Here is a 27,458-nt window from a genome sequence, read left to right on the forward strand (position 1 = left end):
TAAACAGACAGCGACAAGCAGACTAAAACAGTGACCTGGTTCAACTACAAGCTGGAACTTTTCAAATTATCGGTAAAATCTTGTCTCATTCCCGTGGACCCAATCTCGTGCATCGTCTCGTCTCAGGACACACCGAGTATATAGTATGTGACAAAAAAGGTTGCCAAGGATTTCATACAATCACATTGTTGTTCTAAAGAAGGACTGAATAGGTTATTTCAGGATGTCTGACACATCTGCACGATGATGCGGTCTGATAGCTCAATTAGATTGCGAGATGCATTTTTGCCTGCTGTGTGAATCACACTCATCTGCTCCCTGCAGGTCTTGTTTTTTTTTAACAACACGTTGTTAAGGTCAATTAATTTCTGTTGTGTACATGCAGCTACTTATTATTTTAATCAATCCATGAAATAGAAAGATTAAACAATGTGTGTCTACATTTCCCCAGACATAATATAAAATGAATCCATCAGCCCACCCGCCATCCCTCCATCCATCCATCCATCCATCCGTATATATTCCATACTGCTTATCCTTGCGAGGGCAAACCAATTATTATGCTAAACTGACCTTTTAATGAAGTTGTGTTCTAAAGCGTGTCTTTGCTGTTTTTTAGGGGTGTCTCTGCAACTAAATCCAATCAAGTCATTGTGAATAACTTCTCAGGTCTCATTTCACTATCTCATGAGTCTCATTCGAAGACTGTTTGGATGGATTTCTCTCCAAGCAGAGAAATAAGTGACCATTCAACTGTTTTAAATTGGTAAACAATAATGTATGACAAGGATTGTGATTCACGGGTCTGTTTCCAGGATCATTAAGACAAACATTTCCAATGTCTTACCATTACAAGCCTTGCCATCAGGGGTGGAAATGAAACCCATGTCACATTCACAGCGGTAGCCCCCAGGCATGTTCAGACAGTGGCCATTCTCACACAAGTTACTGTCCTCTGCACACTCATCGCTGTCTACAAATGGAAAACAACACAAGAAACACAGCCTGAGAACTCAGCATTCAGTTACAGCAGTAGTATGTTTGATGTGAGTCAGCTGCTGGTTTCCATGTATGACCTGAGCAGTAGAATCCGTCCCCAGAAAAGCCTTCCTTGCATGCACAGCGGTACGAGCCCATGGTGTTGAGACAGTCAGCATTATTGCTGCACATATGTGTCCCGTTGGAGCACTCATCCAGGTCTTAACATGAAAACATTCAAACAGAACACACTATTAAGTGTACAGTGAAGAGACTGCTGATACAAAACCTGCTTCAGCTATACATCATATTAGCAATTACAATTTTGAAACGCATTTACATTTTATCTCCTGCATGAAAATTTCAAAATATAAAGTTTAGATTTGCAGGATCCATATAATGTATAATGTGTGAGTACCTGTGCATTTAAGGCCATTGCCAATCCAACCTGCAGCACAGTGGCATTTGAAGCTGCCTGCTGTATTGGTGCACGTTGCATGTCTGTCACAGTTATGTGCTCCAATTTCACATTCATTGATATCTGTTAAAAAGAGGAAAAATAAAGTGGTTAAATGATTTATAATGGATATTTAATTCCAGTGTGTGTTTGCAATATAGAGATGAGTGCATTTAGCGGTATGTTAAAGCAGCAGCAGGAAACAGAACAACCCATTAGCTTACTACCTTCATCCAAGGAAAGATGAGGTTCAGGGATGAAGGCATTGTTGTGGTTGCTCAATCACAAGGGGTTTAACCATGTGTAGATACAGAACAATAGCCCTACTAAACTTTGTAAAATCTGATTGAGACTGCTCGGTAGAAACAAAGATGAAATCTCTTCCACAGTGGATGTTGGAGGGTGATTTCTATGGTCACCTTTCACAAATTTAACGAAAATGCTATTACCGTCAATGTTAGATGTACCGTACAAGGTAAATCTGCCACACATTAATCCTTCCTCATTTGTGAATGAAGTGTTGTATTTATATAATAGCAGAGGTTAACTTTGAATAATAAAAGAACAAACTCAGGTAAACACTAAAGATCACAACTGTCAAGCAGCCTAAAAACTCTCACAGCTTTTCCTAAATATCTCATCAGCATGTTTGCGTATGTGCAGTAAGTACAGGAACAGCATTCGTGCTGTGAACGCACTCAAGAGATGTTGGTACTCATTAGATGAACTCTCTTTGAGACTACAACTGGAAAATATTGTCAATTAGAGATCAGGTCTCTATGGTTTACGGTCTCCCCGAGGAGAGGGTATGGCTTATTTACACTACATTCGATTATGGGGTTAATATGAGGGCTAGGAACAAACACATCTCCATGGAGACATGGACATCTCCAGATAGAATTAAATATAATTTTCCTCAAAGGTTTGATGTTAGACAGCACATTAAACAGACACTCATTTCCATGTGGAAATATAAAAGATAAACAAGGCTCGCTGCATTCCACTGTGTCAACAACTACAGCTGGTGTCAGGGATGAGGTTACATTTAACAGGGCAAATGTTTGACAGATGATGGGCAAACAAATAAAGGAAAATCTGCAACCTGTTTCGTACCAGCTTGACTTCCTGTCTACAAGTCAAAATGTTTGCGATTATGGCCACCATTCTCACAACATGGCACTGCAGTAACACCTGTGGCGGAAAATTCAGCCTGTTTAACACATCATCTTGATTTTCTCTGTAACAGCTACGACACCACCCAGCTTGTAAACCACACTCGGGCATCTCCACCCATCCAGAGTTTAGCCAGACTTATCTCCTGAAGACACCTAAATACAAAAAATGAGTAACACACAGACCCTTCCCTGAGGGGGTATGTGTTGTTTGGGTACATCTGATGTATGAACCAGGCAGAAGCATCATAAACAGCTTTACCAGATGTCAATAACCCTTAAACATGCAAGATGATAGGATGCATGATCACAGTTTGTTGAATGGAAGCACTGTACATGCGTACAAATAGATGTCTTGTGCACTCTTTAGCTTGCAAGACATGTGTAGTGTGTGATCATATCGTATTATAGCTTATTACAAGCTGTTATAATTGAATTTCAAATTGTGGAGACTATGTTGTTTGGTCTAGAGACAGTGCCACTGAGGAAATGACAGGAAGCAGAAATGGAGGTAGCAGAGATGAGGATGTTGAGGTTCACATTGGGAGTGACCAGGATGGATAGGATCAGGAACAAATACATCAGAGGGACATTACATGTTAGAGGCCTTGAAGATAAAGTCAGAGAGGCCAGACTGAGATGTTTGGGACATTTATTCTGTATATTTTGTATTTTCATATTTTGTATTTTTCATTCTTTTTTAATTGATGTGTCTGCACCTACTATACCAAAACAAATTCCTAGTATGTGTTGGATCATACATGGCAATAAACCTTTTCTGATTCTGATTCTGATTCTGACATGTCCAGAGGAGAGACAGTGAATATATTGGTAGAAGGATGCTGCGTTTAGAACTGCCAGGTAGGCGGCGTAGAGGAAGGCCAAAAAGGAGGTTTATGGATGTAGTGAAGGAGGACATGAGACAGGGTTAGATGAAGGCGGTTGATTTGCTGTGGCGACCCCAGAAGGGAAAAGCCAAAAGAGAAAGAAGACGAAGAAGGAGGAGACACATTTGTCCAAAAAAGAATAGCAGGTTAATTCTGAGAGGAATTACTTTCTTCATTCCTTGGTATTCCAGAGGTGAAATTCCACAACTGTGAATCACAAGTGTTTGCGTCCCTGCTACCATGTCTGTACTGTACTGGATATTTTAAAAGGATTCCAGTGCCTAAGTGTGGCTAGCTTTAATCACACATCAAACAAACCATGTTTATTTGGGTCTGAAGGTAGACGTGCTGCTGCTGAGTGTGCGTCTGACTCATTTTAGCAAGATGAGGCCAGATAAAGTCCCAATCCAAGCTGTCAACTAGGCCTCTGTTAAGAGCCATTGTAAATCAGACTTCACTCAGACTTGATGAGCTATGAGTTTAAACTCTATCAGGCTGGATGACCTATGTATTTATGTGCTCTGGAGCCATCTCGGGTGATTACATGCTGCAGAGTTCTTCCAACCATCACATAATGTTTAACTCACCTTAATGAATGAGCAGCAAAAGGAACAAACAAAGGTGCAATGTGATACATGCATGTGTGATAGATGCATCTGAAATAAGATTGTGACCTCACTGCTCCTGTTGCCGTTATGTGTCTTCATGAATGTTCTCACATTGGTGAGTAATGCTGGAGATGCTTCCGATCAGTCAGACATTACCATTGCATTCTCTGCTGAACCTGCTGTTCACCATAACCACAAACATGCTTCTCATTTTCGTCCTCACTTTCACTCACGTTGCACTGACAGCGTGTTTGTGTGTGCGTTCATCACCTGTACAGCCTGTCGTTCCTTTGCGTACGGAGTAACCCAGCTCGCAGTGACAGATGAAGGATCCCTTAGTGTTTTCGCAGTTCCCACTAAGACAGATGTTGGGGTTTAGCTCACACTCGTCCACATCTTGAGAGGAAGCAAGAGGAAACAGTGCAATTAAAGAATGAGCATGTGCTTGGTTTTAATGAGAAGAAAAATGGGCACCATTCAAAGACCCATTCAGAAGCGCTCAAATCATTGTTGTGAGGTTTTTGTTTTGTTTCTCAGTGGAAGCAGACATCTAAATGTCAGGCATTCCTCTCCACCGCAATGTTCACTTTAATGTCATCAACATTACTCACTGCTTTCTTACCACTCTGAGTCATAAAGTCTTATTCTCATGACACATCCTTTGGATAACCTTTAAAAGATAGTTAATCCCCACCAAAGTGTTAATCTGCTGTTTTATTTAAAAAAGTAAGTTAAAGTTTTGAGTATTTTAAGAGTGAAAGTATATCAATTACCAAGGCAGGTCTTCATGTCCTCAGACGACATAAAGCCATCAAAGCAGAGACATTGGTATGTTCCTGGAGTGTTGGTACACTGGCCTCCATCACAGATATCTGGGCTCTCCTCACACTCATCGATATCTGAAAAGATTGAAAATGAAGTCAAACAAAACTTCAAAAAGGCAAATCAATTGGAGTAGGGAGAGAGCAACTCCAACAAGTAACAGTTTCATGCAGTGATACACATTTATTTATCAATAGATTTTTTTGGAACACATTTTGTTGAGGGTCAGGGGAGCCGGATCCTACCCCAGCTGACTGACAGGGCACATGATAACTCGTGAAATACAATTATGACAGTACGTATGTGTAAAGTATAATACTTACGGCTGTCAAAGTTAATGTGTTAATGACAAGTTAACAAAAATTCCCTTTGAGGCTATTTATTCTGACGCACAATTAACATGCTGTTTGTGCCTGAACTGCTGTGTTTGTCAAAGACGACAGATAAAAGTTGCATGTTGACAGACTATGAAAAGTGAGGTAAAGTGAGTGTAAAAGAGTTTTGGTGTGTGTACGGAACGTCTCTGTAAGAGTATTTGAAAGTGAAGTATAAGTTATAGCCTGACTGCACTACAGTATATGGGCGCTGTCTTAATACTGCCTGTTGTTTTTTGTTTTCCTTTCACTGGGTTGTTGGGTGTTTTTAAAAGCCTTTATGTGTAATGTTAGTCACAATTATATTCTTTGCAAATGATATTTGAATAATGGACAGTTGACCTTACCAATGCCTACTTGTTGTTTGTTTTTTATACATTAAGGTCCATTGTGTGTTGAACTGTTTAAAAAAAGAAAAACAATGTTTGCATAAAACAAACATTACACAGTCTCATGTTGATAAAAGTATTAACTTTAAAATAATCTTTCAAAGGTACACTTATAGATACAAACTTCTTTCTATCTGTGATTAATCGTGAGTTAACCGTGGGCATCATTTGATTAATTGTGATTAACTATTTTAATTGATTAACAGGCCTAATAATATGACAATGATATATCACCATTAAGTGTGCTGATAATAATGGAGAATTTTGAAAAGTCACCAATAATTGATTAGGTATGAAATCCCTTATTCACTATCAAACAAATGGTTTTACATGAACACTAACCTTCTTTATGTACAATGTATGTCAACTGCATAATACACTGAAGTGCAAGAGGAAAGCTATTTAAGGAATTACCTGTGCAGCTTCTCTGATCAGGCATCAGAGCGTATCCGGCGTGGCAGCTACACTCATAACTGCCCTCTGAGTTGGTGCAAAACGTTTCACAGCCGCCATTCTCAATGGTGCACTCATCAATGTCTGAAAATAAAAGCACAGGAACATGTGACACTGCCTCAATCCTATACGAATCCATGTACATGGGAATGTGTACATGCACATGTACATTACCCACCCACACAGTCCAGCCTGTCCTCCGTAGATTTGTAGCCAGTGTCACAGACACACTGGTAACGTCCAATCATATTGACACACTGGCCATGTCTGCACAGCTTGTCACTCAGTTCACATTCGTTGATGTCTGTGAGAAAACAAATGATATTTTACTGAAGGAAAAGTCAACTCTGAAGTGACTGGTGTCATGTCCATTGTAGTCATTTGTAGTGGGTCAGTTGTTACATAAATGTAAATACTGTTGGCGTCTATCTTGCCAAATGTGAATACATTGTTCTCTTAAGTTCTTTGCATTTTAGATGTTGATGTATGATTTTGTTTATGTAAGCAACGTGTCATGGTTAAGGTTAAATGTAACATCACAGTTCAATTAAACCACATTTTAAAAATCATTTGACCCTGTGGTCCTTTTGGTTGTATATTATGGATGAAGCACAAACTACTTGGCATCTTAGCATGACATATCAAGTGTCTCATGCGGTGCTGTGGACTGTCATACTATTTTATTGTGTGAGCTGTAGTTTATATTGGCCCATGCATCCATAAAATACATAAACTGTACATCCCGCATATACAAAGACTTAAGTCACTTGGCCAATCCATTTAGCTAAAGAAAACATTGAGGCAGAAGGACGGAAAAGAGACAATCCATACATATCAATCCAGCTATCCATTCATTGACAAAATGAATGGGGACATCAAAGTTAAGAGAGAAAAGATAGAAAGGGTTCACCCAGCTCTACACCCCGTCAACCTCATCACTTACCTAGACAGGCAGAGCCATCAGGAGCGATCTCATGTCCATCAGGACATACACACTGAAAGCTACCTTCAGTGTTGACACATTCACCTCCTCGGCACAGGAGAGGGTTACGCTCACATTCATCGATGTCTGATGGAGGAAGAATAAAAACTTGGAGATTCATGCAAAATAAAAGTTGTCTGTCTGGAAGTAAGAATCATGACATTTGGCTTCTTTTATTTACACAACCTGCGTTTGTGTTGTTGTGTTGCCAGTCGTGGGCCAACCTCAGCCAACACAAGCACTGAGACGCACCATTTTGAGAGGACTTTGCTCAAAAATATTAACCAGGTTGGCCAAACGCAATTCAGAACAGAAATAAGTATTTTTTCAAATGGTAGCTCTCAGTCTTCTAGCTGCACATAAATTCATTTTTAATGGGAGCCTCTATGTGCAATATTGTGCACTGAGGTCAAGTATGTAATAAAAGGCAATTACCTCTACAGTGCCATGAAAACATTTGTATGAAGGACTGCATGGATTGTGTGCCACGTGGGGGTTTACATTATGAGTACAGTTTCAGGTTTGACATGTTAGTTCATTCAAGGCTGTTCTGTTTATGTATATGTGCAGTGAAAGAAAATACTCCTCCATAGCCACACATGTACCCAACATATACGTATGTACTGTAATTTTCTGTGTGAGTGAAAGAGGATTTATCACTCACCCATGCAGTTTTTCATCATCATGAAGCCGCTCTCGTATCCTTCAAAACACTCGCACTCAAAATCTCCTGGAGTGTTGATACATCTGCCTGGTCCGCACAAGTCGGGAGAGATGCGGCACTCATCTATGTCTATGAGGATGGAGAACAAGGGGAAGCAAGGAAAAAAAGTTAAAGAGTTGCCACTATTCAAAGTAATGAATTATGGATATAGCAAATAAATATATAAAAATGCAATGCATACTAAAGCCACAATGTTGTGATTCTAACTTCAAACTATATGTTAAACAAGCTAATCAGACTGACGGGTCCAAGAGCAGCAAGAAGATACAACCAGACCTGTTTGAACACTGAATTTGGGCAAACGCGTTACAACAATTTTGCACATTTTGGCACATTTAAATGTAACATGGATCTGTGTAGTATCACATTGACCTAACATGTGTTAAGTTGAAGTAAGCCAGTTACGATCCCAAAAGTATTCCATCTTTCGTTGCTTACCCGTGCAGTTTCGTTCATCGGAATCCAGTGCGTATCCATTATCACAACGACAACGGAAGCTTCCGATTGTGTTCCTACACCTCCCGTTTGAGCAGAGTGTGTTTATCATCCTGCATTCATTTATATCTGAGCAAGATCAAGGGACAAAGATGGTTGAGAGACAGGTTAAACGTCCATGTATTGTATGTATTCCACTGTGGGTGGCCCTTATACCTTTGAGGAAGGGTCTTCCATTGATGAAGTCACCCCGGTGAGAAAAGCCTGGTCCTCGAGGACAGAGCTGGGCATATTCTGGAGTACCTTTCTCAGGACATTCATCACACTCTGGGCCCCAGGCCACACCCACTGAGCAACAACAAGCATCCACGCGGTGTCTCCCCGAGATAGGCGTTCCACAGCGCTCATCCTCATGTGTTAAGTAGCACTGCTCTGTGCGCAAGTCTAGAAGTAACAGGAAATATGAAGCAATTGATTTTCTGCATGGGTCGAATCCGGGAAAACATTATGCAGGACTACAAATTTGTGGTACTCACCGATGCAGGTTCTCCCGCTGATATCAACTGTCATCCCAGGAGGGCACTGGCAGAAAAATGAGCCATGTGTGTTGACACACTTGCCATTGATACACACTCCAGGAAACACTTGACACTCATCCACATCTGAGAGTCAGCAGTGGTAAAAAAAAAACAGCTTCATCAGGTTCTACTGTTCTCATTATGTTTTTATATGTGTTCCAGATGTATCAAAGCACATCTTACCTTCACATACGTTTCCTCGGGCTCTAGCAAGGCCCTTACCACAGATTGGATCTGAAAATGAAATGACACAACCCGCATTTAAGATGATTTTGTGAAAAGAGCTAACCTTTAGCTCATTAGACGGCTTACCTTTTGTACATTTCTCACAAGGGCTGTTCCAGGCCACTCCTAGTGTGGCACAGCAGTGGGACTTGAGTGTGGCCCCATTGATGTTGACTTCACAGCGATCATTTACCATCTTCAGCCAGCAAGTACTCTTAGTCGTCTCTAATTCAGCAGACAAACAAACCCCAAATTGAATTATTTGTAGACCAGCACAAGAATGGTAATTTATCATAATAGGAACTTAAACTTACCGATACATTCAAGCCCAGAGCTGTCCAGCGAACTGCCAGTTGAACACAAGCACACAAATGACCCTTGGCTGTTTACGCAGTCTCCGTTGACACAAGGATTTGAACTGCACTCATCCACATCTGTGACAAAGAACATGACCAATATGATTGATCCACGAGTCACCCATAATAGTTGACATAGTATTTATTGTATTTACTAAAAGTGAATGCATCACAAACCCTCGCAGACATCTTTTGCTGGATTAAAGGTGTATCCTTTGGGACACTGACAGGTGAAACTTCCCGGTGTGTTTCTGCACAGGCCGTTATCGCACAACTGCCTATTCATCAGACATTCGTCAATATCTGAAGGAAAACAGATTTATTAGAATTTTGCTCACCTGTCTATTTATTATTTTCCCAATGTATAAAGACAAATGGTCACTTACCAATGCAGTTTTTGCCCGTCAGGTCTATCTCAAAGCCTTCATTGCAGTTACACGTGTATGTCCTCAGCATGTTCTCACAAACGCCATTCTGGCAGAGGTCCGGATCAAGGGCACACTCGTTAATATCTAAGAAAACAAACAATAGGCTGTCACACCTCAATGTATAAACATATCAACACTGATTCATGGCGTTGAATCCAGACCCGACAACACTGAATTTAAGACATAAAATAGAGTGAGAGTCACATCGTATAGTAGTACTTCCGACGCTGGCTTTTCCATCATCAATGTAACATTACTGACACCTAGTGACCAGTCTAGACTACTACGTGTTTTGAAATGCTGTATGCTGCACACTGCATGAAAGGGTTTGCAGCAGGAGGATCGAGCTTCCTCAACACAAGAGCATAAGCCAAGTTTCAGAGATTGAATTTATAACTGAAACCAGCAAAATAAATATGTACCCGGTCAGAAATTGATCTTTGATTTTCATATTTTATACTGATTTTTTGAAACAACCTGGAATACTTAAGAGTTTCTTTGACCCTATTGAGTTTGGTTGGCATGAAAAGGGAAGTAACAACATTATAATTAACTTATGTAGTCGTGATGCAATAGTAGAAACTAAGCACACTGTTGCATGCATACCTCTTCCATCTCCAGTTGTGCCGACGCCATTTGGACACAAAACCAGGAACTCAGCTGCAACACAATACAGTTTGGCCATTAAAAAAAACAAACAAGCTATTTATTACCATGTTATTATCCATTTATATGTTTTTTTCATTTTGCCTGAGTGGTATATGAAGATGCCCACTTTGTGTGGTGCACTGTTGGCGTTTTCTGTGCGGTAATCTTAATTGGTGGTGCTTGGTGATTTTCTTATAACTAAAGTGTCAAAGTAGGCTCAGTGTCTCAGTCATCCCAAGTCATGTAGATGTGTTTTGAATGAAAAAGGATGGGAGGTAGCTCTGTATGTGATTTTAAAGTGCTTACCAGAACTTTGTGGTGGGCATGGTTGGCAGGGCTCCCCATAGGCATACTCAGTGTTGGAACAGCAGCACTCAGATTTGGTCACAGCGCCAAACAAAGGCCGAACACACTGGCCTCGCTTGTAACCACCATAGCACGAGCTGCGCATGTGTGTGTCTGTGTCATATGAACATACCGAGCAGAGTGAGTGTTTGAGAGATGAGGCAGAAGAGGAGACGAGAGGGAGTAAACAAAAACAGTGGGAAAACATGAAGCATTCTCCTGTGCTGAAATCATCCTGGTGAGAGCTCACCCTGACCAAACAACAACACTTTTCCCAGACAATACTTATTAGGCACTACACAATAATGTCAATTGTCAAAATTAAAACTACTGTTTTTAATTACGATAACATCCTTCCTATTGTTGATTAGGAAGATAAGCAATAAATTTGCCATGCTGTCAGCAATGAGCACAATATTGTCATTGAATATACAGCAGACTAAAGAAGTTCCTTACCGACACAGACCCGTCCATCCAGCCCCACCGCCATTCCCGCCATGCATTCACAGCGAAAAGATCCTTCTGTGTTGACGCAGTGGCCGTTCATACACATACCTGGAGTCTCACACTCGTCAATGTCTGAAAGAAGACAAAACAGTGGGATTGGGCTATATCTCATCACTGACAACTGTTTTCCATTGGAGCAACATGAAAATATTTGTGTTAATCCACTTTCTGTCAACGCATGCAATCAAAAATGGCAAACAACCAAATAGCAATTCTGAGGTAGTAAAAATGTTCTGCTGAATCAATTTCCAGTACTGTACTTTAGGGTATTACTTGACTGATTGAAAGTTGCAGTCAAAGCTGTGGCAGGATTTCAATCCCATGAACTCTCATTACGGATCATAATCTTGAGCATATCACGATGATGATCGTGATAAACCATGATTCCACAAGCGTGCAGATGGTTTTCAGTTTTTGGAGGGAGACTCCTGGGACCCTTCTGACTCACGTTTCATAAATGATCACATACGTCAGAACACACCCAATGACTTAACTAGGTCAGCATCTCCATACCAAAGGCCAAGTGGAACAACATGACTGCAACTCAGCTATGACAGAATATGTTAACAATTCTAATCTTCATGATTTTTGGTAAAGAGGGCACTGAGTTTGTAAATGATGAGTGCGTTTCCAATTTCAAGTAATTTTTCCATTTAGGTACCAAACACAGTAGCTCAGGACAAAAATGGTCAGGGAGAACAGGACAGAACACCAAGCTCAGGATGTTGATGTGTTAATGTCTTCTCTTCGTTGTTACATTCATTGCTACACAATGTTGCGTTGGTATGATTTCAAATCAATCAATCATTGACAGAGCTATCACAACCCCGTCTACACAACCCACGATGAGCTATCAAGCAAGATCCGGCTGATAATCTTGACTATTACACTACAGCACTGTATTTACTTACTACTATGAATTATTATCTGCAGTTTCAAGAAAGTAGTCCAACCAAATCCAATTGAAATCCTTAACATCTAAGTCAACTAAGAGGTTAGCAGAAAGTTGCTTGAATGGTTAATGCCCCAGTGTCCCAATGCCCCAAGTTCCTTTCCCTGTACATGACTATGTTTATGAAGGGCTGGCTGCTGGTGAACGTCAGACCAAAGCAGGCGAGCCCCAGCTGGGATCTTGCCAGGATGCTCAGGGATGTTTTTGAAAGGCTTTTTAGAGGATTTATTTATCCTTAGGATTCTAATAACAGAAATACCATCACACTAGGCATGTGGCCACCTACTCACAGTACACTAACCATAGCAAAGTGAAGATGAATATGTTTAGATGAGAGGAGAATGATGTTACCAACTCACCCACACACATGCGTCCGCTGGTGTCAAGAAGGTAGCCGGGTTTACAGATGCATTTGAAGCTGCCATCCTCATTGATGCATAGTCCATTGAGACACATGTTTCGGATCAGGCACTCATCTTGGTCTGAGGACCATCACAAATAAGTTAATGAGCTGTCCACCAAATAATCATTTTTGCAGCCATAAAATGAATCATTAAAACAAAGTCAGATAACATGTAAAAGAAATTGAAAATCAACAAACAATTTATCATGGTATCACGGAAAACTGCACCAAGCTTCTATTATACATCTTGGGTCTTTCATTTGAATGCAGTGGCAACAAAACTGAGCATTATTATATCTGTAATGGCAGTCTTTGACGTGTTCATGTAATGTTTCCAATTCTTTCATCAACGTATTTCATTTCATAGTGTACTTAAAATGAATGGAAACAAATACATGACTGCGACATAAAATACTGTAACACAAATTATTTGGAAAAAGATCGGTACTGGTACATTAAATATAAATATTTTATAGTTAAAAATAGTTTATAGTCAAAACCCCAGCATGACTCGTTGCTCAATATAGCACTGAAATGGTCTTTAAACACCATGTCCTTAAAAGCAAATGCCTCCCTTAAGGAATGGATTGAAACAGCAGCCCAGTCAATTAGATATGACTATGCCGACTTCAATGTAAAAAACAGAACTTTTCCAACTGTTCTACTCCATAGGTGCCGATGTGGTGACTGACCTTGACAGTTTTTACCATCAGTTGAGATCTCAAAGCCAGCATTACAGACACAGTGGAAGCTGCCCTCAGTATTCACGCAGCGGCCGTTGTTGCAGATTCGTCCATTAGCGACACACTCATCCAGGTCTAAAAAAAACAGACCAGCAGTTATATACTGTACATCCTACGATGTATGGGTGTTTGTGTGTGTGAGTGTGTGAGTGTGTGTGTGTACACGTGCATGCTCACCTCTGCACTCAGTCTTGGTTGCTGTGGACTGGAATCCAGCAGGACATCGACACATGTAAGACCCAGGGGTGTTGACACACTCTCCATGTGCACACGGGTTTCTATCACATTCATCTTCATCTGTAGTGGAAATAGCAATTGTTTTTTATCTATATGTTTTATCTATATGTGTCAACTGTGTATTGTCTGAAAACATGTTGAATTCCACAGTGACTTACCAACACATACACCTCTCGTGTCCAAAGTGAAGCCCATGTTGCACGCACAGCGATAATTTGCCCCTGGCAGGGGGATGCACCGGCCATTTGGGCAGATATTACGGTAGGCCTGGCAAATGTTGGTGATATTCTGGGTTTGGATGATAACCTGGCCTGAAATATATGTCAATGTATCAGTTGTAATTATTTCATCATAGAATATACATATATACAGTGGTATGGAAAAAAAAGTGGTTGGGGCACCCCTGGTAATTTTCAGAATCTTCCTTTATAAATCACTGGTTATTTGGATCAGCAATTTCAGTTAAATATATCATATAGCAAACAAACATAGTGATAGATGAGAAGTAAAAGGAAGTTTATAGAATTTACAGAAAGTGTGCAATAATTATTTAAACAAAATATAACATGGGGCGGTATGTATGGTGGATGAAGAACACATCATTCCAAGACAAACCATTGCCACCCACAGTAACATTTGGTGGTGGTTCCATTATGCTGTGGAGCCAGTGCAGGTACTGGAAATCTTGTTAAAGTTGAGAGTTGCATGGATTCCAGTGAGTATAAGAATATTCTTGCCAACAATGCTCAAGAATCAGTGACAAAGTTAAGTTGCGCTGGGGCTGGATACTTCCAAAAAGACAATGACCCTAAACACTGCTCAAATTCTACTGAGGCATTCATGCAGAGGAACAAGTACAACGTTCTGGAAAATCTGTGGTGTGATTTAAAGCGGACTGTCCATGCTTGGAAACCATCAAACCTGACTCAACTGGAGATGTTTTGGAAATAAGATTGGTCAAAAATACATTCACCCAGAATCTAGAACCTCATTGGAAGCTATAGGAAGCGTTTATTTCTGCAAAAGAAGGATCTACTAAATATAGATGTAATTTTTTTGTTGGGGTGCCCAAATATATGTACCTGCCTACTTTTGTTTAAATAACTTTGTTTGTTTGTTTACACTTTCTGTTAATCCTTTAAACTTTATTTCACTTCTCACCTATCACTGTGTTGGTCTACTATATGATACTATATTTAACTGAAATGTCTGATCCCAACAACCAGTGATTTATAAAGGACAATCTTGAAAATTATCAGGGGTGCCCAAACTTCATACCAATGTGTGTGTATATATTTATATATATATATATATATATATATATATATATATATATGCAAAAGCAGCAGCGTACCAGGAGGAGGCTGTATTGGTGGTACTGGAAATTGCACTGAACCAAGACCATTTCCATTTCCTGGGATTGGGCCATAATTTGGTGGTCGAATTGGCCCTGGTCCCTGGTCCGGACCAGGATATGGCAGTGGGTAGATAACCGGTTGGTCAGGGGTCCCCGGGACAGGTCCAGGGCCACCATTAATACTGGGTAACTGGATACACAGTTTCTGGTATTCGTCTAAATGTGGGACAAGAGTAAATGGCTTAGCTGACATGAGGACACATAAATGATATGTTTTATGTAACACCTCATGACTAATCCCACCTGTTCCACGGATGGGGCACATTTCTGGGGTGGAGCCATCGGACCAACATCGCCCACTATCACAGCAGCACTGCATTTTAGTCAGCAACTGTGAATTTTGGTTGGCACAACGCCCGTTCAGTAAGCTGGCATAGCAGTAACCACCTCGAGTGTCTATGGGAAACCACATGGAACAAAGTCAGTGGCAACGATGTAACATGTCGTATGCATGGTGAGGAAACAAAATTTACAAAACATTTTCAGTCATTTACAAGATGGACCTCCTTGGCACTGTGCATCAGGATGACTCAGGTTTTCTGCAAAATAAATATATTGAGCTATGTTTCACACCCACACTCACTAGTCTTCATGTGGTGAGGTTTAACTTAGGAACATGTGCTGGGTTCTTCAGGCAAAAGTGGGAATCAAACCAAAATGTTTGGTACACGAGAGAACGCTTTAGACATTCCATTCTCAAAAACATCCTTTCATGGAGGAGTAGCATGAACGTCTGTTTTCATACTGTATGAGGGTGTGAGTACATTTAGTGAACCACTCTATCCCATATTCTTAACAAGAGTTTTTTGGCTCAAAGTGAGTTCTTTTATAATTAGATTAATTGTACAGTATGTCTTCATGTGAGGGCAAATGTATCTGACAAAGCATTCTGCCTCTGCAGCTCAGGATCTGTGTGATAAATATAAGTGGGTATAACTGTCTCAATACAGTATTACCACTGTGGCTGTTTTTTTTTTATTTCTACAATTGACTTTATGGCTGTCCTTTAAGCACCTTTAAGTATACAGTATTATTATTTTATTTTAAAAAAATAAAGTGCCATTTCTTTTCCTAGGACTGCCATGAAACATAGGAAAAACAAATTTGGCTAAAATGTCTGACTAAGATACAGTATATAATTAAAAATTGGGAAATCAAGGCGAAAAAAAGACTTCAGGCAGCTCATTGTTGAGAAACTAGCTGAAGCTATAAACAGACGTTTGCAGGCAAAAAAAAATGCATACGGATGCAATGGAAATAAAATTATACCACTAACTGTTTGTCTCATTTATGGTGTAGTTACAAAATATTACTTATAGTACAGTGAGAGCCAAGCAATGACTGAGACTATAGCATACAGATTGGATATTTAGACCTGAAAAAAAGACTCACCTATACACCTGGACCCATCCACTGACACAAAGTATCCCTGAGGGCACTTGCAGAAGTAGCTGCCGACTGTGTTTGAGCATTTACCCGTCCCACAGACACCCGGAATGTTGGAGCACTCATCGAGATCTAAGCAAAGCATCAAAATTCATTTTCTAGTTTGGAGCACAGCTAGAAAATTTTTTAAAGGCTTGTCAAAAACACGTACATTATGTGTGGTCCTTTGTCACAAAGCAATAATCGGGCATAAACTTTACCACAGACAATACTTTCATGTTGTTAATTAAACCTTTAACTCAAGTACTGTCATTTTTGTTCTTTGTCGTGATTGAATTGAATATGCTTGTCGAGGGTTAATTCTTACCTTCACATTTCTGTGACACTTCATTGAATTTGTGTCCAGCCGGACATTTACATTCAAAGGATCCCACCGTGTTGATACAGTTTCCTCCCTGACATATGCCAGGGATTGCCTGGCACTCATCCACATCTGAGTAAGCACAACATATGTATCATTAATAGTGATCCTTGTATATACAGATACATGACAAATAATATAAGTAGGGATGCTCCAATCAGGATTTTATGTGCCGATTCCGATCATCCAGGAATTAAATTATCTGACACCATCACATGAATTAATTATACCATCAAACCATTTTCTATGGCGCTTCATTAGGGTCGTGGGGGGTATGCTGAAGTCTATCCAAACTGACTTCGGGCAAGAGAAGGGGTACACCCTGGACTTGCCGCCAGCCAATCACAGGGCACATATATACAAACACTCATTAACACCCACATTTTGATACCTATATAATATAGAGTCACCAATTAACCTAACATGCATGTTAGAGGAATGTGGGAGGAAACCGGAGTACCCGAAGAAAACCCACGCATACACAGGGAGAACATGCAAACACAGAGATGTCGAAGCGGGGATTCAAACCCAGGTCTTTCAGATCTCCTGACTGTGTGGCCTACATGCTATCCACTCGTCCATCGTGTGGCATTTGCATTAATCAGACATTTTTCCATTTATTTATGATGAGTGCTATTAACCAGGGCTGCAATAGTACTAGCCACAGGTGATTGCCATTGATACTTGATACAATTGGCTTTTCACGAAATTACAGCGATTCATTCATGTGTGTTGAACTAAAGGATAAGAAGACATTGGAGGAAGAGGAACATCAACAGGAAGCACACTAATAAACATATTCATCCATTCAATTTCTTTACTAATTTTGCGACTTTTTTGTCACGCTTTGAACTCTGCAGCTTGTACAGTGATGTGGCTGGTTTCTGGCTAAAAACTACATTTTCCATAATGCTTAGATTGCAGCTTCACATCTTAAAGTAACTTTAAACAAGTGAAGAATTATTACAGCTTCAATTTGGACTGCTCCGACTGCCAACTGTCCACTATCACCAGTGGATTTCAAAAGGCTGGACTACTGTGTAATGAAGAGGATAGCTCAACCTAATGGCTAATTTGCCTTGAGAAAAAGTGACTGAGAACGGCAACCAAAAGGGGAGAGAGGCTGACAAAATGTGTGACGGAGGAATTATGAGGATCCAGATCACAGTGAGCCTGAACAGGATAAATCAGGTATAACATTTCCATAATTTATGGTATATTAGCCACACCCACTGGTGCAACTGTTCTACAATGGACAGTCTTCATTAGAGGTATCAAGTTGAAACCCTCCAGGCATTTCAGACCTGATGCTGTCTGAGAACACTCCAACATCCCCTGGGTCCTGGCTCAAGTCTGCATCTCCTGCGGAGGTTGCAATGTTGTTGGGTCTGGAGAAGGCAGGCAGGCCAAAGGACGCCTTTCCAGGAATGAGCTCTCCCACATGGCGCCGCCACTGACCCGTGTTACAGACTCTGACAGTCCCAGCACAGTGGGGGTCTGCGGGCATTCCATACACATGTGGGAGGCACTGCCACCCACCCCAATTTAACCCAATTAGAACTAATCCTCTGGAGAGGGGATGGTTGGTAGAGACAAGGGGGTGAAAGACGAAGTTGGTAATGGTAGACAAGGAGGTGGAAAGAGTTAAAACGCAGCAGACAAGTGAAGCAGAACTTTTCTTGCAAAGCAAAAGCAAAACGTCAAAACAGAAAAGGAGATTGAGGCATAGACTTTACCTTGGCATGCTCCTGTGCGGTGGTTTGGTATGAAGCCTCTCCGGCATGGGTGAGGCTGGGCTGGGCACATTTCACACGGGTGACCCCATGCCCGTCCCACTGTGGCGCAGCACAGAGTCTTTGTGCACACAATACCCGTGAGCTGGCCTTGACACATCTGGTTGTTAACCGAAGCGAAGCAGGGCCCGGTACGATAGTCTGTGAAGGCAAAGCAAGCATGAGTGCAAACAATATGGTCAAAAAAGAAAAACAGTATTAAAACCAGAAAGGTACTCAGTAAAGTCTAGGTTGCCAAAGTGGAGTGTGCATATGTGAGTAAAAAAAAAATCAAAACAATTCCCAACTAACACAATTACAAATGCACCTAAACCTCTCACGATGCAAGGAGACAGAGCACAAAGTTTTTCATTGCTGTGTGTATCATACGGTATGAAAAAATAAGTAAGCTTGACGGCGCAACAGGGAGAGGTGCCCATAGATTCAGCTTGGCGCAGTGACAATTTTGTACAGTGCGCCGGGGGTGCGCTGAAAACTCGCCAGCTCTGACATGGTCTATTCTCAGCACAGTGGTAATTTAGTTGACAGGCGTGCAGTGCAGTGCGCACATGTTGGAGTGTCAGGCACATTTCAATGCAACAAACAATCACAGCAACCACTATTTAATGTAACCGTCTGAACCCGCATAAACATTTGTATCTATATTAATTGTCCCATCACATCTAATGTCAGATCACTCATATTAGCCAGTCGTAGCCAGTCGAGAAAACGTCCACCTCCCTAAGGCTGCTGTCTGACTGACAAGGTGTGTTAATGTAGCACAAAGCTCATTCCCTTAATCCCAAAGTGTGCATGCATTTATCCACATACATCACCTTCCCCCCCTCTCAAAACCACCCAAAATCCCAACAATAAAATCAAAGAAACTTATTAGGTGAAAGATTTGGATGGCGGTGAGACGGTGAAACAATGATAGTGGCAGTGGGCAAAAGAAAAAGGAGAAAAGTTGTCCCTCAAGAAAGAATTTGGACTGGATCCAAAAGCAAAAATCATTTCCACATTTCACAGCAGACAACAGACAGCAAAAGGAAAGCCAGAGACAAGTTCCAACAGTGCAGTTGTTTAAAACAAACGACACATTGTGTGTTTCCCATGTGGACCTGGGTCCGGCCCAGTCCTGTCACGTGCACCACAGCCTCCACGGTGCCTCTGCCTCTGGCAGCAACTCTATGTGAACTAGAACTAGGTCATCTGTCCTTCTACTTTTCCCTCCCTCCTGCTTAGTCTCTACAGCAAATGTATGCAGTCGATTTTTTAACTCCTCCCTCTTAGCAACCTCAAGAGGACATTAATACATATATACGTCATTTTAAAAAATTGTACAAACCCCATTGGGTCTTCTGTGGGGACTTAAGCAACCCAATCCACCTCTTAATACCACCACTATCACATCACAATTATACACACTAGGGTTGGGCGATATGGACCTGAGCATATATCATAATATTTCATTCATTGAGCTCAATGAAGTATCAGAATACTATTTTAAAAACAACTCTCAGTATGTTGCAGTGCAGTTATACACCACTGCAAACCACAACCACAATGAAAAAAAAACAATCAGATCCACTCAAGGCACTGGTTTGTGTTTATCGAGACCAAATTGACACACAAAATGTGGACTTTTAAATCAAAGTTGGTCCAATAGCAAGCCAAAATGAGAACATTATACAAATTAACACCATCTCTATCCTTTTGCATGGAATGACATACAATACAGTACGTTACCATTGTGTTGCAAGATTTTTTACATTACAGTCATTACATTTATAAAAATGAAAATAACAAAGGATATTTGATGTCATGATCCCATGGCATCATTTAGGTGAAATACGGTCCTTATAGTGATTATATTGTTCACAGTTATACTAAATTAACTATTGCTACAAGTGTTACGTGGTCAGTAAAGACACAAATGTTTAGTGAATTCAAGTTAAATACAAATGCAGTTCTGAGATAAACAGGGAGAGGCTGAAAGCTGGAGGGGGAAAAGTGGTGGTGTCATTTCATCTGTCCTCTCACTGTTTCTCTCTGAACTGTGAGCAGCTGGAGGATCCACCCATAGCCTGTTCAGCTGGGAGTGCTCGCACGTGTCCACACACACACACACACACACGCACACACACACACACACCCACACACAGTCGGAACTAAAGTCCTGACGAGCTCATCTATAGTCTAGCCAATGATGATCTCAAAACAGACCAAAACTTACAAGAATGTTTTTGCTCTTTGCTTCACTGCTCTACTTTGGGAAAATCATTCACAGCTATTCGGAAAATCGTTCACATGCTCTCAGTGCAGTTTCAGTAAACATGCACCGTGATGTGGAAGTGGAGGGTTAATTTCTAACTCAAGGCAAGCTATTTAATGTCTGCACCAGTTCCAGATACTTTGGAACACAATAGAAATGTCCGCCTCCCCGAGGATTGGTACGTTTATGCACAACAACAACTTCGCCAAGCAGGAAGTGGCTCTAAAAAGTTCCCTGGATTAACTCCAAGTTGCACAAAAACATATGAACAACTATTCCATAGCCACTCTTCTTAGATGTCCACCTTTCTCTGGTTTTACTAATTTGTTGCACACCAATAATAGGAGTACTTGCACAGTGGAATAGAGGGGTGTCCAAAGTCTAGTGTGCGGCCCAATTGCAGCACACAGCTATTTTTTTTTACAGGCCTTTGGTGTGTGTAAACTTTTCCACGGCCTGCATAAGAACATTATGAAGGAGGAATATCATAATACTTGTCTGTATTGAGGCAACAGAAATGTTTTCATGTCCCCCTGAATTGAAATACTATTGAGAACCTGATCATATTTATTTATGTATCTGTACAAACCACTGTAAGAGCTTCTGGCAGCAACATCGTTCACACATTTATAAAGGTCATTTCAACTTTTTTTACTCTATTTTCCCATTTTGCGTTATTTTATTTCTACAATGCCCTCACTGATCAATCATGGCAAGGTTAAGAGCTGGTGTGATGTGTTAGGGCAAAATCTTTTCATTCTCTAAATAACTCGCCAAGCGGCTGTCAATTTCAGATTCAACAACTCAGATTTATTTTATAGTGCATTGGAAAAAAATTCATACAATTTCCTGAAATGGGAGACATTCCATCCTCTCCTGGCTCCTTTCAACGATGTTTCGATGTTTCAGCTTACAATAATACTTACACTGTCTTTGGCTGCCCTCAGGTCAAGAAAAGAGGGTTCTTGATATCGCTATTTGGCTTGGTTACCATGACAACATATCCTAGGCTGCTTGTCTTGGCTTCGTTTGTGCCTTTTTGCTCGTATATACCTCCTAGCGCCAGCTTGATTGTGTGCGACACTTTAGTTAGCATGCGATAGTTAGCATCCAAGGGATAAAAAAATACTCCATTAATTTTGTCAAATGTATGTGTAGTGTATGTATTTAGCATGCACACATATAACAAATGTTGCCTTTCAGACCTGAAATCTGTAGCTTCTTAGGTCTTGTCCACACGGGAAGGCTCCTGGGATTTCGTTTTTTTTTTTTGGCGGGTTGAAGTAAAGCGTCACTAGGGATGAGCACTGTCTGTATCTGTTCACCCATCAAAATGATCTGTATGCAATGTAAATTATATGACACCCTGATAACTTTCTCCATGGGACATACTCACTCTTGATCAGTGGTGGCTTATGCTTGCATCCTATGACTTAACTTTGCAGGCCGCATTTACAACTTGATATTAAGTTGTGGGCTGCGAAATGTGACCCCTGCTCAACACCATGCAGCCTTTGGGGGCAATTTTAATATTTTGACTTCCTCATGTAGCTCGTGAGGGTGGCTCTACCACTGCAAACATAACATAACGTAACATATGGTATATCAACTATATCGCACTGGCCTGGAACAGACAGACGCAATCTAATGAGGCATTTAAGGACATCACCGTCATTTTGTGTCCACTTTGTGTTCCTCACATGCTGCCTCATTTCAGCTCACGCTATCACCACAACCTGATGGATCTCGAATGCTTGGTAACGCTTCACTTCACTGAATGAGAGCAAGAAGCCCTCTGGATGCAATCTTCTGCCTTATGGACATTTCTGTCCGAGCCCACATTCCAGCCTAAATGACATTTAGAGGCAACAAAGAAAACATTGATGAGGTACCAGCCTGCATTTTTGGACCAGTGAGTCTTTCCTGGTGCTGTGGCCAAGCTGGTCAGGAGACAGCTGATGTGTTCACATCACAAGACAAACTTTTTCACGTCCCATGCTGACTACAGCTGATAGTCGGGTAACGTGTGTGGAGTTGTGTGCCTGCTAATAAGATAAAATCTAGTCGTAATGGGACACAGCTTCTTCTCAAGCATTCAAATGCAAGTGTTCTTCATTCAATCATCAAGGAAATTCCTGTGAAAGTGACTGAGACGTAGCCAAAACACAAACTTGTGGTCTGTTCTTGACTCAAACACAACATGAACTGATTGGAAATAAAACATGGATAAGTCAAAATTTCTAATTTTTTAAGTCGAAATTTCTATAGAGTCCCAATAGATTAATCTTCAGGCTATAAAAAAATCAGAGCACATCTTTTTGGTCAAAGCAATTCTGAACAGCCAAATTATACTAGAAACTATAAAGGCAGAAAAACATCATTTAAACAAACTGAATCATTTAGTTTTGCCAACTAAATGTCCAATATAATAAGCCCAATTCCAAATAGCTGACATTGTCATGGAGACATCACTGCACAAGTTCAAATGGACAAGCAGCTCACTTCAATCGATGAAACAGACCACAAAACACAAAAATGTTACTCAAAAATCAGCCCACAGGCAATGTTCCATAAGAGCCACATTAAATATCAAATTATAGTTTATCAAATCAAAGTTGTGGTTCAATCCACAATTAAACATGGTATGTTTTGAATTTGTGCATAGCATGCTAGCTTGTTAGCAAAACCCGCAGTGGCACAGTATCCTGCTACAACCAAAACTTGACTTAATAAATCAATTACAAGCTACTTGCCTTCCCGGTAGGCATTACCTCTCTGATATTTGACATTAAATACAGAATACGACGTATATGTATTAATTTTGTGCTTTAACTTGAGTGGTGAATTGGGCCTCCATCGTATCCACCCCTTGATACCACTATTTATACCAATTATACAAACCATCCGGAATATATAAAAATGCAATATAACAATGCATGGCATTATAAAACCATTATTACTAAAGCAAGAAACCCAGTTAACCTTATCTTCAACTACTAAACAACTCTAAACCTCTACACTACAACATTATTATCATTATGGATTACCGCCACCTTTTGCTTGTGACCTGGCAATGCAGTGAAGCTGACATTGAATTGGACAAAAAAATCAAAATAAAAATCGAGCATATACGTGTATCAAAGAGATACACTATGCAGTAAAGATCAGAGACTGTTGGTAATAAATAAATACAGTTTCATGGAACAAATACTAGAAATTAAAAAACGTATGTCATTGGGACACACCTATTTCAACTATAGAGATATACTATTTGATATACATGCTAAAATCATTATAATCATTAACACGTACAGTGATGTGTATTTATAACATAAAAAACAAAGGTTTTCTATGTCTTAAATACAGAAATATTGAATTTATAAAAAAGGAATCCCATTTTGTCACAGTTGGGTCTGGAACCAATTAACAGCAATAAACCAGGCTTTACTATACAGAATCATTTACATACATACTATTGGTTCTCATATTTTATGTAATAAGGGTGGTCGACTATGTCTGTCTATGTCAATTTATGTGGACGTATTTAAATAATAATAATAACACAGTGGACCAATTTGATGAGTTGACATAAGCAGGTTACACTGTATAAAATGTGTATATAGTATTAGTTTTGGTCTGGTAAGCCTCAAACTTGTAAACTAAGTTGCTTACAGCATTGCTGTTGTCCAGTGAGCTATGATGCACGTGCAAGATAAATAACCAAAACAATTGTGTGCGTAAAGACCGCCGCCACATTTGAGAAATAACAACATTGTCCCATCCATCATTTGAGTCGCGCCACCTTTGAGGCCAAGCTTCCACACAGGAAAGGAATAGAAAGCAAAGTCACGTGTGCTACAGTGTGCTTCAGCAGATAAGGCCTGGTGCTAGCCCATCAGACAAGGAGACAGCGTCTATTAGCTGCAGGCTTAAAGAAAACAGAGGACAGATTTTTCGCCAGACACATCTAACGGGCTCTTAAGGAGTGAACTAATTAGGAGCTCTGCTGACAATCCAAATATTAGTTTTACAAGGCCACTACTTTGACCTCGATCGGTCATCACCGCAGCAGACGTCCAGCGCGTCAACTCTCACACGTTTGACTCTTGAGATGTTGCACAGACATGTGTACTTTGGAGCATTCACAACCGCAAGAGGTTGGGAGGGCTTCAGTTAACAGAGAGCACACTTTTACAAAGGCAGTGCAAAGCCCCAGAGCCTCAGTACAACAGTATATGTAGAAATTGATGGTTGTGCAATGAACCGCATGCAGTGGCACAAATAACCAGAAAGTAGCTTCAGTAGCAGATGATGGCCGCAATTAAGCAACCTGCTATATTGGAAACCAGTCCATGGATGTGGAGTGAAGGAAGTAGACGACAATGTAAGAAAGCAATTTGTTGGTCATTACCTCTCTCACACTGAGCCCCGGTGAAGCCGTAGGTGCAAACACATCTGTTGGGAGCCACACATCTTCCTCCATTAAGGCAGCCGTTTTCACAAACCGCTGGACAGAAAGACACAACGGTTATGTTTTGCTGGCAAAATCAACATTCTCATTCACTTTGAGCATTGATTGTCTTGATTTTCTTGTTCGGGAGGGTGACATTACCTTATACATTATTATTATGTTTCATCTCAAGAGGGAGTTCAGTTTGATTTGTAACTTGCACCTGTTACATACATAAATATTCATATTCCTAAATATTGTAAATATATATATATTCTATATTGATAATAAAAAAGTAAGTCTTTGGGACTTGCCATTTTCAAAAGTTTTTTAAATACATATGTAATACCGTATTTTCTGGACTATAAGTTGCTCCGGAGTATAAGTCGCATTTTTGCAGGTAATTTATTTTACAAACCACTTGACCAAAACAGACCTTACATCCTCTTGGAAGTTAAGTTCTAAGATATGCTAACACAATGGTTATTCAGCTACACAAAAAAAAAAATAAACATGAACAGAAAAGGTGTCCAGTGTTTATGTAACATAAATATTTTTTTTCACTTATAAGTCGCTCTGGAGTATAAGTCGCAGGAACAGCCAACCTATGAAAAAAGTGTGACTTATAGTCCGGAAAATACGGTACATAGTGTGTATACTCGTAGATTCAAGGTCCCCGATTATGCAAAATTGACTTTTTAATTATGTGTTAATAGTCATGTGTGTCCCTAGAGTCTGTCTATGACCGCTAAATGTGACAAAACTCTATTATATCCCTCACTTTAGTTGAGTTTTGCAGGACAAATTACAGTGAAAAATGGATGAAGCACACAATAGAGTTTTTCTTTCAAAGGCGTGTTCCCAGTCAGGAGGGCAAAAATGTATAATTGACCATAACAAGATGAAAATTCTGACTATTGGCTATTTGAATAAAGTGGATGAATTTGCCAAAATTCAACAAGAAGATACTCTCTATGTTGCAAGTTTAATTATAAACTGTTTTAGTACCAAATAAAATTTTTGTGTTACAGTATCTTTGCGTTATGATATAATCCATGCTTGTTTTCCTACTTTGCATGAATTCTGGGAAAATCCAAGCTATAAAAAAAACTTGACATTTTTTTCAGGCAAAAGATGTTATAACACTTACGTTGACCACAGTGGTTTCCGACATAGCCTTTCTGACAGAGACAGTTGTCCTCAGCACATGTCCCCCCGTTCATGCATCGAATGTTACAGTGCTGGACTGTTGGCAGAGGAACACAAAATCAGAATTGTAAAATAATTAAAATATACTTTTGTTGAAATTGATGGTGTATAAACAGAGGCGTACATTAGCTTAAAGGGATCTGAGTTGCAAAAAAGAAACATGTTGACTGTGGATCAACATGTGGATCTTTTCCAACACACATATCTACACACTGTATCAGACTTAGGAACACAACAGGTCACAATATTACGGTGATTGCTACAGACTATGTCACAGCAACCAGTCCTGGGTGTACACAGATTCTGGTCGCCAGAGATAAACAGGGTGGTTTTGAATGGCGCACTAAGTGGGAATCAATCATCGCGAGCAGCAATGTGTTTAATTGTCTCGGGGTTTTAGCTTTTTAATCAGTTAAGAGCAAAGCTGCATAAAATGGTTCCATTGGATGATGTACATTACCTATATTGTCCGATAAAACTCACATCTCCAAAACGATATTATGAGAGAGAGTTAGACCAGCACCCACCCAGCTTAAAAAAAAAGTGTGAGCGCACCCTTCAGCACCATAATGGAAGCTATTAAGCTGGTTATAGTGACTTCTATTGTGACAAGTAAGGACAGGGGACAAGCTGTTAACCAACCAGACTTGGATCCGCAGGATGTGGCGATCTGGCCATTGGGACAGGTGCACATGTTGGGTCTGGAGCAGAAACCATCGCCACAAGAACTGCGGCAGATTGCTGCAAAGAGTAAAGTGACACACTTTAACAATGTTCCATTTTACGAGTGTTTGTGGTGCGTGAGAATGAATTGAAATGATGCGT

The 27,458-nt window shown here is 40.3% G+C and overlaps 1 protein-coding gene across 1 annotated transcript in view; it reads right to left on the reverse strand.

Moving 5' to 3' along the window:
• fbn1 (fibrillin 1) overlaps window positions 1-27,458 on the reverse strand; it is a 49,449-nt gene that overhangs the window by 17,300 nt on the left and 4,691 nt on the right. Inside the window, exons 4-35 of the mRNA XM_058089479.2 lie at window positions 27,276-27,374; window positions 26,575-26,670; window positions 25,386-25,481; window positions 18,664-18,861; window positions 16,874-16,999; window positions 16,513-16,638; window positions 15,364-15,516; window positions 15,058-15,276; window positions 13,862-14,014; window positions 13,644-13,763; window positions 13,416-13,541; window positions 12,680-12,802; window positions 11,318-11,440; window positions 10,823-10,975; window positions 10,475-10,528; window positions 9,827-9,952; window positions 9,618-9,743; window positions 9,399-9,518; window positions 9,172-9,309; window positions 9,043-9,093; window positions 8,818-8,943; window positions 8,498-8,725; window positions 8,285-8,410; window positions 7,787-7,915; window positions 7,084-7,209; window positions 6,319-6,444; window positions 6,102-6,224; window positions 4,876-5,001; window positions 4,373-4,498; window positions 1,397-1,519; window positions 1,077-1,199; window positions 848-973 (exon numbers count right to left, since the gene is read on the reverse strand). Of these exons, the coding sequence (XP_057945462.2) occupies window positions 848-973; window positions 1,077-1,199; window positions 1,397-1,519; window positions 4,373-4,498; window positions 4,876-5,001; window positions 6,102-6,224; window positions 6,319-6,444; window positions 7,084-7,209; window positions 7,787-7,915; window positions 8,285-8,410; window positions 8,498-8,725; window positions 8,818-8,943; window positions 9,043-9,093; window positions 9,172-9,309; window positions 9,399-9,518; window positions 9,618-9,743; window positions 9,827-9,952; window positions 10,475-10,528; window positions 10,823-10,975; window positions 11,318-11,440; window positions 12,680-12,802; window positions 13,416-13,541; window positions 13,644-13,763; window positions 13,862-14,014; window positions 15,058-15,276; window positions 15,364-15,516; window positions 16,513-16,638; window positions 16,874-16,999; window positions 18,664-18,861; window positions 25,386-25,481; window positions 26,575-26,670; window positions 27,276-27,374 (4,134 nt within the window). The remainder of the gene's footprint in view (window positions 1-847; window positions 974-1,076; window positions 1,200-1,396; window positions 1,520-4,372; window positions 4,499-4,875; window positions 5,002-6,101; window positions 6,225-6,318; window positions 6,445-7,083; window positions 7,210-7,786; window positions 7,916-8,284; window positions 8,411-8,497; window positions 8,726-8,817; window positions 8,944-9,042; window positions 9,094-9,171; window positions 9,310-9,398; window positions 9,519-9,617; window positions 9,744-9,826; window positions 9,953-10,474; window positions 10,529-10,822; window positions 10,976-11,317; window positions 11,441-12,679; window positions 12,803-13,415; window positions 13,542-13,643; window positions 13,764-13,861; window positions 14,015-15,057; window positions 15,277-15,363; window positions 15,517-16,512; window positions 16,639-16,873; window positions 17,000-18,663; window positions 18,862-25,385; window positions 25,482-26,574; window positions 26,671-27,275; window positions 27,375-27,458) is intronic.

The sequence above is a fragment of the Doryrhamphus excisus genome, linkage group LG13 (genome assembly GCF_037039965.1).
Source record: "Doryrhamphus excisus strain RoL-2023G ecotype Guam linkage group LG13, RoL_Dexc_Guam_v1.1, whole genome shotgun sequence".
Classification (NCBI taxonomy): Eukaryota; Metazoa; Chordata; class Actinopteri; order Syngnathiformes; family Syngnathidae; genus Doryrhamphus; species Doryrhamphus excisus.